We start from the raw sequence: 12957 nt of genomic DNA, 5'->3' as shown, positions 1-12957 counted from the left end.
AGTCTTGTTCTGGAAAAACTGGGCTTAATGCTTGTGCACAGGCTAATCTGGGATGACACGCACATGCATTAAGCCCAGTTTTCTCAGAATGGACTCACTGTTATACAAGTCATAGACACACAATTTTATTCAAAACAATCAAATATGATTAAACAATTTATTGATTAAAAACAAAAAAGTTGACTGGCTTCCTGAATTATTTTTATTCCAAGAAAAAAGTGCTCACTTAACAGAAAATGGTTTGCAATTCATTTTGTAATTTAAAGAAAAACATGTGTCTTGTACTGTGAAAATTGGGCATAATGCATGTGCGTAAAGTGTCGTCCCAGATTAGCCTGTGCAGTCCGCACAGGCTAATCAGGAACGACACTTTCCGCTTTGATGGTATTTTTCGTTTAAAGGAAGTCCCTTTTAACCGAAAATCTAGTTAAAGCAGAAAGTGTTGTCCTGATTAGCCTGTGCGGACTGCACAGGCTAATCTGGGACGACACTTTACGCACATGCATTATGCCCAGTTTTCTCAGAACGCGGCTCATATGTTGAAAAGATATGAAATACATGAGCCTCGCTCTGAAAAATTGGGCTAAACGCATGTGCATCAAGTGTTGCTGATGTATTGATAGCACAGGCTAACCACTGACGACATTTTCCTCTTTAATGGTATTTTATGTTTGAAGAAAATGCCTTGTTAGCAAAAATCCAATACAGACAGAAAGTATTGTCCCTGATAAGCCATGTAAGCAGACTGCACAGGGTTATCTGGGACAATACTCAGACAATGAACATATGCATTAAACCCCATATTCCCACAGCATGGCTCATATGGAAAATTACATATCAAAGTCTCACCAAATGTCCACCCTGCTGGGGGTTCCACTTTCAGTATAAAGTCCCCCTTGTCATAGAGGGGTATGAGGTAGTAGCCTGTGTTTGGGGCGCAGTCAGTCTGGTATTTGATGCTGCCGTGTGGTGTATACAGCTTTACCTACAGATCAGAAACTGAACATTATATTGCAAAGTTAGAGTTTAAATGTAACTTTTTTTACAATCAAATGGGGTATTTTTGCGGACTGACCTCAAAGAATGACCTTGATATAAACAACATTTAGGCAGAGTAGACCAAATGACAATGTGCCATTTTACAACTTTATTGGACTGAACAAAACTTGGCTTATATTAAACAAGAGCTGTCACCATAGGATGACTTATGCCCCCTATAAACGCTTTGATAGAAGTTATGATCATTTTTTGAAACCTAAACGCAGATTTCAAAACCTAAACACGAACTCTTAGTTCAAGGTCAAGGTCACAGGGGTCAAAATTTGTGTGCGTGTGGAAAGGCCTTGTCCATATACACCTGCATACCAAATATGAAGGCTATATCTCAAGGGACATAGAAGTTATGAGCATTTTTCTAAACATAAATACAGATTTTAAAACCTAAACGCAGACCCTAAGTTCAAGGTCAAGGTCACAAGGGTCAACATTTTTGTGTGTATGGAAAGGCCTTGTCCATATACACATGCATACCAAATATGAAGGTTATATCTCAAGGAACATAGAAGTTATGAGCATTTTTCGAAACCTAGACGCAGATTTCGAAACCTAAACGCGGACCCTAAGTTCAAGGTCAAGGTCACAGGGGTAATTTTTTTTGTGCGCATGGAAAGGCATTGTCCATATACACATGCATACCAAATATGAAGGTTATATCTCAAGGGACATAGAAGTTTTGAGCATTTTTCGAAACCTAAACGCAGATTTCAAAAACTAAACGCGGACCCTAAGTTCAAGGTCAAGGTCACAGGGCAGGGGTTCCGCTGTCGATCGCCATTGGCGCTAAATTTTTAAATGTGGCTCCAATTTTTTAAAAGTGGCGAATTTCAAAAAATCGGTAAAATCCTATTCGAAAATGTACTGCGAGTCGAAAGCATGCGACCGAGCATTAGCGGCCAGCGTCTGTCAGTTGTAAATATTGATTTACGACGATGTAAGCGACCTACAGCGCAGAGTGCATTAGAAATCACCGAAGCGTGTAAGTGTTACAAACGGTGTTTTTACTGCTATTGTCAAGTTTTATGGGGGTTATTCAGGGTTTTCATTAGGAGGCGGCCGGCGGCCGATTTGACCGCCTCAAAAGTTATTCAGGCCGGCTCAAATTCGGAAAGAAAATTAAAAAAAAATATTAAAAAATCGGCAAATTTTCACGACGATGACGAGATATTTAGTATTCGTTAATATACTAACTGTCTGAAACGGAAGTAAACAACCTTAACCGATATATGTTAACTGCGTTCTCATTGGTCGTATCGATATAATTGTCCAATCGCGGAGCGGGTAAGGAGACTGTACGACTTTGATTCAAGGTCACAAACTGTGACAAAGTCAACAATTGAATATGTCAAAAAAAAGAAGAAAAATAAACGACTTTTTCGTTTGTGTTTCGAGTAAGAACGATAGTTCGCTGTTGAAGTTATCTTGTTCCAGTTTTGTTAATGTTTATCATTTACCGGCACCTCCGATTAAATGCACTTTCCTGCTACACTTACATTTCGTTTTTTATTCGATTTCCGACAGATTTCGCTGATGTTTGGTTTCTCCGCGGAGTTTTGATCCTCCAAGCGGTAAGTGGATTTATTTGTTACCACATTTTACAGGAGGGGGAGTCTTTCATTAGACATGAATGGGTTAATACTTCAATTTGGATATGTAGCTGTTTTCAATCTTTGATGCACGAAATCTCAATCTTGACTAAATTAATGTTTAATGGTTCAAATATTATTATGCTTATTAAAACTTATTAAAACCAAAGATAAAGAACCTTGCACAATTGAAAAAAAAATGTTTTTACAAATATTTCCTTAAGGTTGATTATCATTTTGCAAAATGTGATGACAACGCCAGGCATATAGGTTTGGATGATTTTTCGAAAAAAAAAACACACTTATATCCATTGGATTCATTTTTGAACTAATATAAGACAAATCTAATTCCTAACAAATTTTTCTTCAAATGCTATTTTTAAAGGTTGAAAGCTAAATGGGAGGGACTGAAATATCACATCAGAGATGGCATGAAGCCCCATATTCCAGTGTCTGTGAAATCTCCAGAGTCCAAGACGTCACCAACAGAATGGTGTATCCTTCAGCTATTGAGAAACACTGCTGTGAGACAGCTTTATCCAACCATGATGCACATCATAGAGATTGTTGCCTCTCTTCCGGTTTCAAATGCATGGCCTGAAAGAGGAGCCAGCACTCTAAAGGTTACCCTTTTGGAACATGATTGTCTTTTATTTACTTAAATGTTAACAGATCTTGCTTCTCTAAAATTTCAGCATTTTTTTATATGTAAATACCAATCAGTTCCAATGGCATTTTAGCCTTTTCACTGTCTCAGTGATTTTTTAAATCTGCGAGTCCTGCATCCTGGACTCACAAAAACCTTTTGGGATGTACAGTTTTGAATTATGTGGGTTTCAAAAATGCATTGAAATTTCTAAAAATATAATAGTGTTTAATATTTGGACCGGTTCTTTCAATTAGGGAACTCATATATTTGCAAGTTATCGAGTCCCAGGACTCATATGAGAAAATTTGTAAAAATATCACTGCTGTCTCATACCAAGTCATTTCTTGCCAAAAATGGAATTAAACTATATTGTTAGATAATCATTAAATCTCATTTATAGGCTCTCAAAACAAGGCTACGCAACAGACTTAGCACAACTATGCTGGAGTTCCTGATGCATGTGTGCATAAATGGTCCTGAGCCAAACAGGTAAAATGTCATCTTTTCCAGGGGTCTTCTGACAAAATTGTAATGTCATTCATGATCTTGCACAGTGTCTTCTATAATAAATGGGCCATTCATTCTCTTCCTTAAATAAAAAAAGTTCAAAAGTAAAATTTAATCTGAAAAAAATGCTACATTTTCATATTGATTACATGTATTTTACTATTTAAGTCCTGAAGCCAAGCAGCATGTCAAGTCAGCAGTCAAGTTGTGACAAGACAAGAAGGAGAGGCGGAAGATTCCCCCAAAGCAGCAAAGGGCCTCAGCATCAGCACCAGTTATTACCCTTGTGAATGCTGGGGTCCAGACTGATGTAACTGAGGGGAATGATGAGCTAACAATGATTGAGACAGCTGTTGATATAGCAATACAAAAACTTAACCTGGCATCAAAGGAATATGACCCAGAAACAGATAGTGAATTATCGGATGATGATTGTTGTGGCAACTAGTCTAGTTGCCACAACAATCATCCTCGATAATTCGCTATCTTATTCTGGGTCATATTTTAATCAAGCAGGGGTGGCGAAATCAAATGTCCGAGTTGCCCGAGTCGTACATTTGCTTGTCCGGGCAACTGATTTTTTTCAATGAAATTGTCCGTGGACAACCAGTTGGGTTGAGAAATACAAAAAAATAGATTGTATTAAAGCCGTTATTAAGTTTTACAAAACCGGATGTTGACACCCGATAACATTGTCAGTGCTATTTGCGGAGCAATCAAGCTAAAATATTGGCACTCTCCTGCACAGTGGTCTCGCTTATTCTATAAGCATGATAAGAGACCAGGAGGCTAGCATGCCGCATTTTCAACATTCGGCCCGTCTTTTTAATAGGCAGTGTACAGACTGGTTTGCTCGTTCATTCCGTACCTAAATGTTGAAAGTTCGTCTTAAATTTTAAAATGCATTATTAATACCAAAGGGGAGGTATAAAACCCGGAAATGTCCGGAAAACCCAGAGTGTGTCACATTGCTCCTACCTAACTTAATTTCTAGACTCACAAACGTCGGGACGTTGGGACGTGAAAAGCCGAAAGCCGAGTTGGATTACGTACAGTTCCGTTGATTGGGTGACAAGTTATATTAAAGTTGAACAAAGACGGTAAAATAGTCATTATGTATTAAAAACATATATATAATGTATAATTTGAACATTACATTTCCTGGCTTATTTCATTTGCAAAAAATGAAAATTATATATTGAAATACTGTTTTAAACACCGCTTTGGTTTTAACCGAGTTGAATAGTAGAACTCACTACATACAATTACGACTGACTTATAACATCATGACATATTTTCAGGTGAGCTTATGAAGCAATATTATACATTGAAAGCAAAATCACACTACTTCCTGAAGTACAACTGACTCACGTGTGCTTGATTGGTTTCCAATTTTATAATTCAAACCCGAAACTAAAAAAGACAGGAAGAAAATTCATTCAAATTTAACTGACATGGATGTAAAGACCGGAATATTATGTTGAGATAAAACACCAAATAAGACGTAAACAGGAAAAAATAGTTTTCCCTGACAAAGAAGAAAACTTGAACAATTGATAATATGATACGACACCATTGAACAGGAAGAAAATTCATTCAAATCCAACTGACACGTATGTAAAGACCGGAAGATTATGTTGAAATAAAACACCAAATAACACGTAAACAGGAAAAAAATAGTTTTCCCTCACAAAGAAGATAACTTGAACAATTGATCAAATGATACGAAACAATTGGACGCGTCTTGCCAATCCGAAAGCAATGGCGTAAATATTGAGCAGAGATATTTGGTAAACAAAATAATTATGTCAGCAATATATTTCGGCGTTTTACTCAAAATATCCCGCTTATAAATCCGGTTGTGTACACAAAATATAAACACGTGTAATGTTTCAAGACACTTAATTTTTATACTTTGTTAATCAGTGCTTGCTAGTCTTCCTAATGCTTCATTTCTTATCAATGGCGTTGATACCATTTTAAAAATACTGTAGTACGTGTTAACCATGTAACCAACAATCCAATACGTTATAACATAATACTACTGTTCTGAATGGTTTGATATAATGCAACCTTTGTGTCATAAACGCCTCATGATATTGTGAATAACCAGGATGACTGACCAAAAAGGTCAAAACACAAAATGCATCTGCAAAATGTGAACTCCGTTAGCCTGATGACAGGTTATCAACAATTATGCTGGTTTTGCAAGTCTATTATTTTAATAAAATACTTTTAAATACTGTTGCTCAAAAAGATACAGGGCAACGTATACAAACAAGTAGTATTTAAAGACGAATGTGCTGTTCATGTATAACTTGGTTTGATTAAATATAAGATAATAAAAATGTCAAAACAAAAGCTAAATGGAAGAAGTTCAGGATTTATTTCGTTATTTCATTTAAAAACTTGTACTTTCGTAGTAATGGCAGTCAACACAGTTTTGAAATTAACCTGGAGATATGGTATGTGTTTGTCTTGTGTTAAACTTATTTCATTTACAACTTATTTTATTTGTTGTTTTTAAACGTGTATTCAAAAACAAACCATGCAAAATACGAAATTTGATATTGATCAAGTGTTACATTAATAGTTGTAATTGAATAGGTTAATAACATTTAAATGATGTGTCAATATTATATTCATGTTATTATCAAAATATGCTATGACGTAACGTCAAAAATTCCGTCCATCAAGAAAATTGCGCATGTGATGTACATGTTTTCTTAATAAAATTTCATATTACGTTTAGCAAATTATGCTGATGAATGTACGCTGTTTAAAAATTGTGCATTATGGATGAACTAACAGATTCGAGTCAAATATCAATTATAAATAACGTTAATATCAAGTTGCATCTGCAGGAAGTTATTGTATCGTCAAAACAAGGCCGGTCATTTTAGGCATGTGGCCAATTGCAATTTTATTAGACACAAGACAAAAACACGACACACACTGGGGTCACCGCATAAACATGGCCAATAGCAAAGCAACGCATAGCCTGAGGTTAAGAGCCGGTTTAAGGGCGGTGAAACATTACACTTTGCCAAAAGAAAAAAAAACCTTCAAAAGCAAAACACTAATTAACCTAATTGCATGACAATTTCAATCAAACTACAATAAAAGAGAATACGCTTAATTTGATTAAACTATTCAACTACTCAATGGTTGTATGTTCACCAGAGCAACATAACTGTAACTTTCTAAGGCACAATGAAATGAAACAAAAACAACGTCGCATGTTTTTAATAAAATAATAAGTTAACTCCAGAAATAAGATCATGAGGGAAAATGGTCAAACCACCCGCTGTCTTTTCCTTATTGCTCTCACGACAACAAAAGCCACCATATATACTATTCACCCTCAATATAATATATAAATATATATAAATCAAAATCATTCGTAGGCACTTATCAGGATCCTCTTTGCACGTACCATTATAATTAATATCGAATTAATAAAACTGTTTCCTCTAAACCACTTTTACCTTTTCCGGGTTTTCCATTAGGCATTTTTTGTGTGCGAAAAAAACCTAAAAGTAGACCGACTTTGATCGCGATTTACAGACCGATCCCGACCCTGCCATACAATATGATTACATCGTTAGAAGCTTTGGAGGCTCCTTTTTCCAACGGTACGATTATTATTCATGTCGGACGAATAATAAAGCATTTATAATCATTTTTACCTTTTCCGGGTTTTACCTAAAAGATTTCCGGGTTTTATACCTTCCCATACCAAATGTTGGCTAAATTCTAGCATCATTTTTTTCTCATGTTATCCATACAAATTCGAGCATTGCCGGATGGTTACGTTGCATATGGAAATGGCTGTCATTAAAATTCAGAAGTGTTTGTCGGATTACACGTTTACTTATGCTCATTTGAGAATAAAACAAAACGTTTACAGTTGTGTGTAATTAATTTAACGAGTCTTTGTTAAAACGCTTAACGTGATGGAAAAATGTTTTGACAATATTAGGCATGAAATGCACAATTTCCACGAGGATAACACCGTTGCCATCATCAGTTTTCTAAGAAACTGGCCACTATTTTATCTGATTTGAATGGTACATGTGTAGGTATAACAATAAATGCGTTAATAATTTATATAAACATTAAGTTTAACGGACAAGTGTAGTTCAGCAACGGACAAGTTAAATTTCCTAAATTGTTGTCCGTGGACAAGTATAGTTTTCGCCACCCCTGTCAAGTCTAGATTAGAATCATCTTAAACCTTTTTTTATTCTGGAAAATTTACTATTAAAAGTCAAATTGGTGTAACATGTTTTAATGTTGTTTTTTTATACATGTATATCTGTTATTATCAAAATCTTGATAATTGCAGAGACTTTCATTATCTCTCAATATTCTCATTTGGTATTTTAATTTGTGCTAGTGCTTAGCATGTACACTTCTTTTTATCAGATTATTATTAATTAAGTCATGTTCATGTACTCATTTGTTAATGTCAGTTAAAGTGCCAGACATATACTAATCTTATATCAGACTGTAATTTATGAAGTAATATACTCGTTTGGTAATTTCATTTTAAATTATGACCAGCACTTCAAATGAAATTACCAAACGAGTAATGATAAACTCTTGTTAAAATGTTATTGACATTGAGATTGTTCTTTGTCAGTCTGACAGGTCAATTTTTGAAACTGTTTTAATGATCTCATGTGCTAAGAGTTAACACTGTAATTGTACTGTTTTATTGTGTACTCTTAACACAGTATTACTTATAAATGTTCAGATATTTGCTCATAAAATGCTTCAGTATTATTGTTTTAATTATTGTGATGTTTATCAGACTTTATTTTTCTTAAGGTTACTTACTCCTTTGGTAATATTATTTGAATTGCTAGTCACATACTCTTGGTAAAATGGGATCGTGTTAAGTAGAGGTTAATTATATTGAATGTTATTGTTTGACAGGTGATAAAGATGTTTACAGTTTGCACTGTTTCTCCTTATTGGCAATAACTACTTGTAGACTAGTCATTTAACTTCCAATAATGACAATAACATTTCAAAATATATAACTAAACCAATAATTGGTTTAGTTATATATTTTGAAATGTCATTGTCATTATTGGAAATTACAACTTATTAAAATGTTAAAATTTCCATTGTTTGTTTAATTCAGATTTTCATTAATACTGTAAAGAATACATGTTATGTACTGCACAGAAATTATACATTAAGCCTCTATTTTAACTGAGGAAAATCATGTAAAATATGTGCCCAAAATTGCTCAGAAGCCACGATTTGGCACCTTTATTTCAAAAAATTTCCGGGGGGGGGGGGGGGGGGGGGGGGGGGGGGGCATGCCCCCGGACCCCCGAGCAGGTTGGCCTCCTCAAATAACTCAAAAGCCTGCTACAACGAATCCTAATGAAAACCCTGGTTATTATCGGATTAACGGCTCCTTTATGATATTGAGCAATAAGTTAAGTAACACTGGGACAAACTGTCATGACGATCAATAATTATAATGATTATTAGGGCCGCTATTTCTTTGTTAAAATCAAAACCATGGGGCTGGCAAAAGCATTTAATTTCTCCACATCAACAAATAAAAACTTGTTTCAACAGGTATTTGTGAGCATTTCTGTTTAATAGATTCATTATTGTAATGTTCTGGTAAGGATATAAATTGATTAAGATAACAACAATTTCTGAATTAAATATAAAACATTCACTCGATGTACTATATTTCGGATATGTTAAATTCGGACATTTAAAGATAGGAACATTTATGTGTTGGTTTGATGTTGATAGTTTGTAAAATTATGTTTTATGTTATTTCAGGCAACTAGAATGGATTGTGGCAATTATCTGGGCCTTTCTGTCAGGAAAAAGGCGTGAACAACAGTCCTTTAATTGAACCTGGAAATCATCCTCCACTAACAGAAAACTTGTTAACAACAGAAGCTGATGTATATCATGTCCAAATGACCAAATATACCTGTAAAACAATTTGAAGTGAGATTCTTCATTTTCTGATTCCCTTTCAAATGATGAACATTGGTGTGATTTTATGTTTAAATAATTAATTTCGAAACATTTATGCAGCATACTGTTTAATACATTGATGTTAACATTATTATATTCTTTTGGTTATCTGTGTTGTTTATCAAGTTGAAAAAAAAAGTTATTTATATACAAATAAAGCTTATTAAGACTTATGAAGGTATGACTTATGAAGGTACTTATTGTTTTTTTTATGAAATAACATACTTTTTAAAGTGATAATATAGTCAATTACATTAATGTAGTACGGTTTCTTAAAATGATTGTTCTTATTAATAAGGTGGAATAACCGACAGTATTCACGCCGCGAAAAAGTGGCGACAACTTTTTTGGGGCCAGTGGAAACTCTGCAGGGGTAAAACTTTTTGTGCGTATGGAAAGGCCTTGTTTATATACACATGCATACCAAATATGAAGGTTACATCTCAAGGGACATAGAAGTTATGAGCATTTTTCGAAACGTAATCGCAAAGTGTGACGGAAAGACAGACGGACAGTCCGATCACTATATGCCCCCTTTTCTTCGAAAGGGGGCATAAAAAGAAATAAACAGTGCGCAACTTTACTGAGTAAACCATTAGTGCTTTATGTTCAATGCATAGGGAATTTAGATTAGACTAGTAACTTTTTTTACAATCAAATAGGGTATTTTGAGGACTGACCTCAAAGTATGACCTTGATATAACAACATTTAGGCAGAACAGACCAAATGACAACGTGCCTCCTATATTGGTTATGAGGTGTTTTTTAATGAATATGATTTCACGTTATTTTGGGCAAAAATAATAACACATTTAATATTTGTAAAATTTACGGTAAAGGTTAATTTATATTTCTGATTGTAATGCTATAAAATTGTGTTTTTTTCTTTCAAATTTGAGGCGGGTATAAGCCCCATTCACAATGAAAAAAGTATAAATTTTTCATTTATTTTTTATCTGAACTGAACATTTAGTTCATCTCTGGTTCAGCTCTATATATAAGTTGAACCTTAGCATATAGAAAATAGAAAACACATTTGTTCTCAAGTTATGAAATATTTGTCAGCAAAAAACACACTAATTTCCCAGTTAAAGTCTGAACAACTAGATTTGTCCCAATCCAAAGGGACCTGGCCCCATGGCCAAAATGGGGAAAAACTTCTGTAGAGACTAGAATGCCGAAAGTTCTTTAAAGGTGAAATACAGTTTTGATTGTTTCATCAAGTCAGATATTTACTTAAGGTCCTAACCACGCCCTGATTGTACAATATATAACTTTTAAGAAAAAGGCTAAGATGATTATCATGTTTAGAACGTTATATTTTGAAAAAAATTTGATTGTCAGTATTATTGGTTCGAAAGAGCTTTAGTACGAATGTGACAAGGTTCCGAAAATTTTACGCCTTTGGATTAAAACTTACCTCAACCAAAGAAAAATTTATGTCAACGTCAGACTTGACAAATCCTCCACATCCTACAATATCCCCCGCAACATGTTCGCTGAAATGAATTAAAATCAACAACAAATATACAAGCGTACGCATCATGACTCGCCGGCTCATCATGATTTGTCTCCCTTGATTTTAATATACCAGGAACAAGTCAAACCGTTCAGCGGATATACCGGTTCGAGGTCAAACCGGTGTTATTAAGAGAAATGCTAGAAACAAAAGTTGTGATCCAGCAAGAGAAACAAAAGTTATACCAGCTTGATCCCCGAGTTATACATGATTTGTTATGCGTTAATAATGAGATGACCCAGAGTCTGTCCCAGCACACCTACCTCACTAACTTGTCAACGCTGATAAATCGCTATATAGATCGTTATCAAATATATTCACTTATTTGTGATCTTGGGCTGAGAGGAGAGGAGAGTTCCCGTAAAAAATACCACCTCTCTGTCAACCTTTAGGAAAAATGACAAATAATTGTCATAGAATCATAAAACATTGTATGCATCAATTTCAATAAAGCTAGATCAAATAAAACATCCATTCAATAAAAATGTCAATCGGGAAAAAAATCAAGCGTTTGTATTGTTTTTCATTGATGATGTAGCACAAATGTATAATACACACACAGCGCTTAAACTACCTTCAAGATGTGTGTGTCAAAATGTCCCGAATGCAAAACACAGGGCTTGCACATTTTCTGTTCGTCTATTTCTCCTTTTTTATACTTATTTAAAAATATTCAAAATATTACACTTTTGTTCTTAAATGACAATAAGTGACAGTGGTAAAAAAAACTAAACAATTTTTTATGTTGAAAAAGTCCCTTTAAATCGGATCGCATGGTCGAGAATCGCAGAATCCAATCGCTATATGCTAACGTTTCGGACAGCCAAGTGTAGATTACGAGTGATTCAAAAATATTATTGCTCATCTTGCTGTCTAAATATGTCATTAACGAATATGTTGTCCCTTGTGTGTGTGGGGGTGGGGGGGGGGGTGGGGGGGAGTGTGCGTGCGTGCGTGCGTGCGTGCCTGCGTGCGTGCGTGCCTGCGTGCGTGCGTGCGTGCGTGCGTGCGTGCGTGCGTGCGTGCGTGCGTGCGTGCGTGTGTGTGTGTGTGTGTGTGTGTGTGTGTGTGTGTGTACAAGAAAGGTCGTAAACATAATCATCCTTCATACCAAATATAACTGTACTGCTGACAACTTCTAAAGACTGAAATACGACAAGATCGTCCATATGAACAGGAAAACGTTCTACTGCCTCCACACAGTTAGCATGAGTCAATCTTATTTAGCTTAAAATAGATTAATATTGAAACCTATTGGATATCACAAAAAGAAACTCGCGTCGACAGTCAAATATTTATTTGTTTAAGGCAATTTACCCCCCAAAAATGTACAACAAAGAACAAAACAAACAACACCACAATGCAAATAATTCTATGATTACAACTACGATCACCGCATAGTGCCAGCAGGTTGATGTTTTAACTCCCGTAAATAAACCGTCCAATCATTCTAAACATGTGCCAGTAGGCTGTGTTTTTTCTGCGGTTTAAAAGTCACTGACAACTTATAGCAAAGCCAAGCTTGTGACAACTAGCCTTCCAGCTCCCAACAATGTCCTAGCAGATTTAATGAGGTTTCAATATGGCCACTCACGTATGGCACGTGGCGATGGAGATTC

The 12957-nt window shown here is 35.2% G+C and overlaps 1 protein-coding gene across 2 annotated transcripts in view; it reads right to left on the bottom strand.

Moving 5' to 3' along the window:
- Positions 1-11400, bottom strand: part of LOC127859513 (nodal modulator 3-like) — a 57227-nt gene extending 45827 nt beyond the window's left edge. For both annotated transcript variants that reach the window (XR_008039421.1, XM_052397011.1), the window contains exons 1-2: positions 11240-11400; positions 850-985 (exon numbers count right to left, since the gene is read on the bottom strand). Coding sequence is in view for 1 of the 2 variants with exons in the window: in XM_052397011.1 (XP_052252971.1) it covers positions 850-985; positions 11240-11383 (280 nt within the window). In the remaining variant the exon portion in view is untranslated. The remainder of the gene's footprint in view (positions 1-849; positions 986-11239) is intronic.
- Between the last annotated feature and the right edge of the window lie 1557 nt (positions 11401-12957).

Source organism: Dreissena polymorpha, chromosome 15 (genome assembly GCF_020536995.1).
Source record: "Dreissena polymorpha isolate Duluth1 chromosome 15, UMN_Dpol_1.0, whole genome shotgun sequence".
Taxonomy (NCBI): domain Eukaryota; kingdom Metazoa; phylum Mollusca; class Bivalvia; order Myida; family Dreissenidae; genus Dreissena; species Dreissena polymorpha.
The sequence above is the reverse complement of the archived record's forward strand: the minus strand, read 5'-3'. Positions and strand labels throughout refer to the sequence as shown.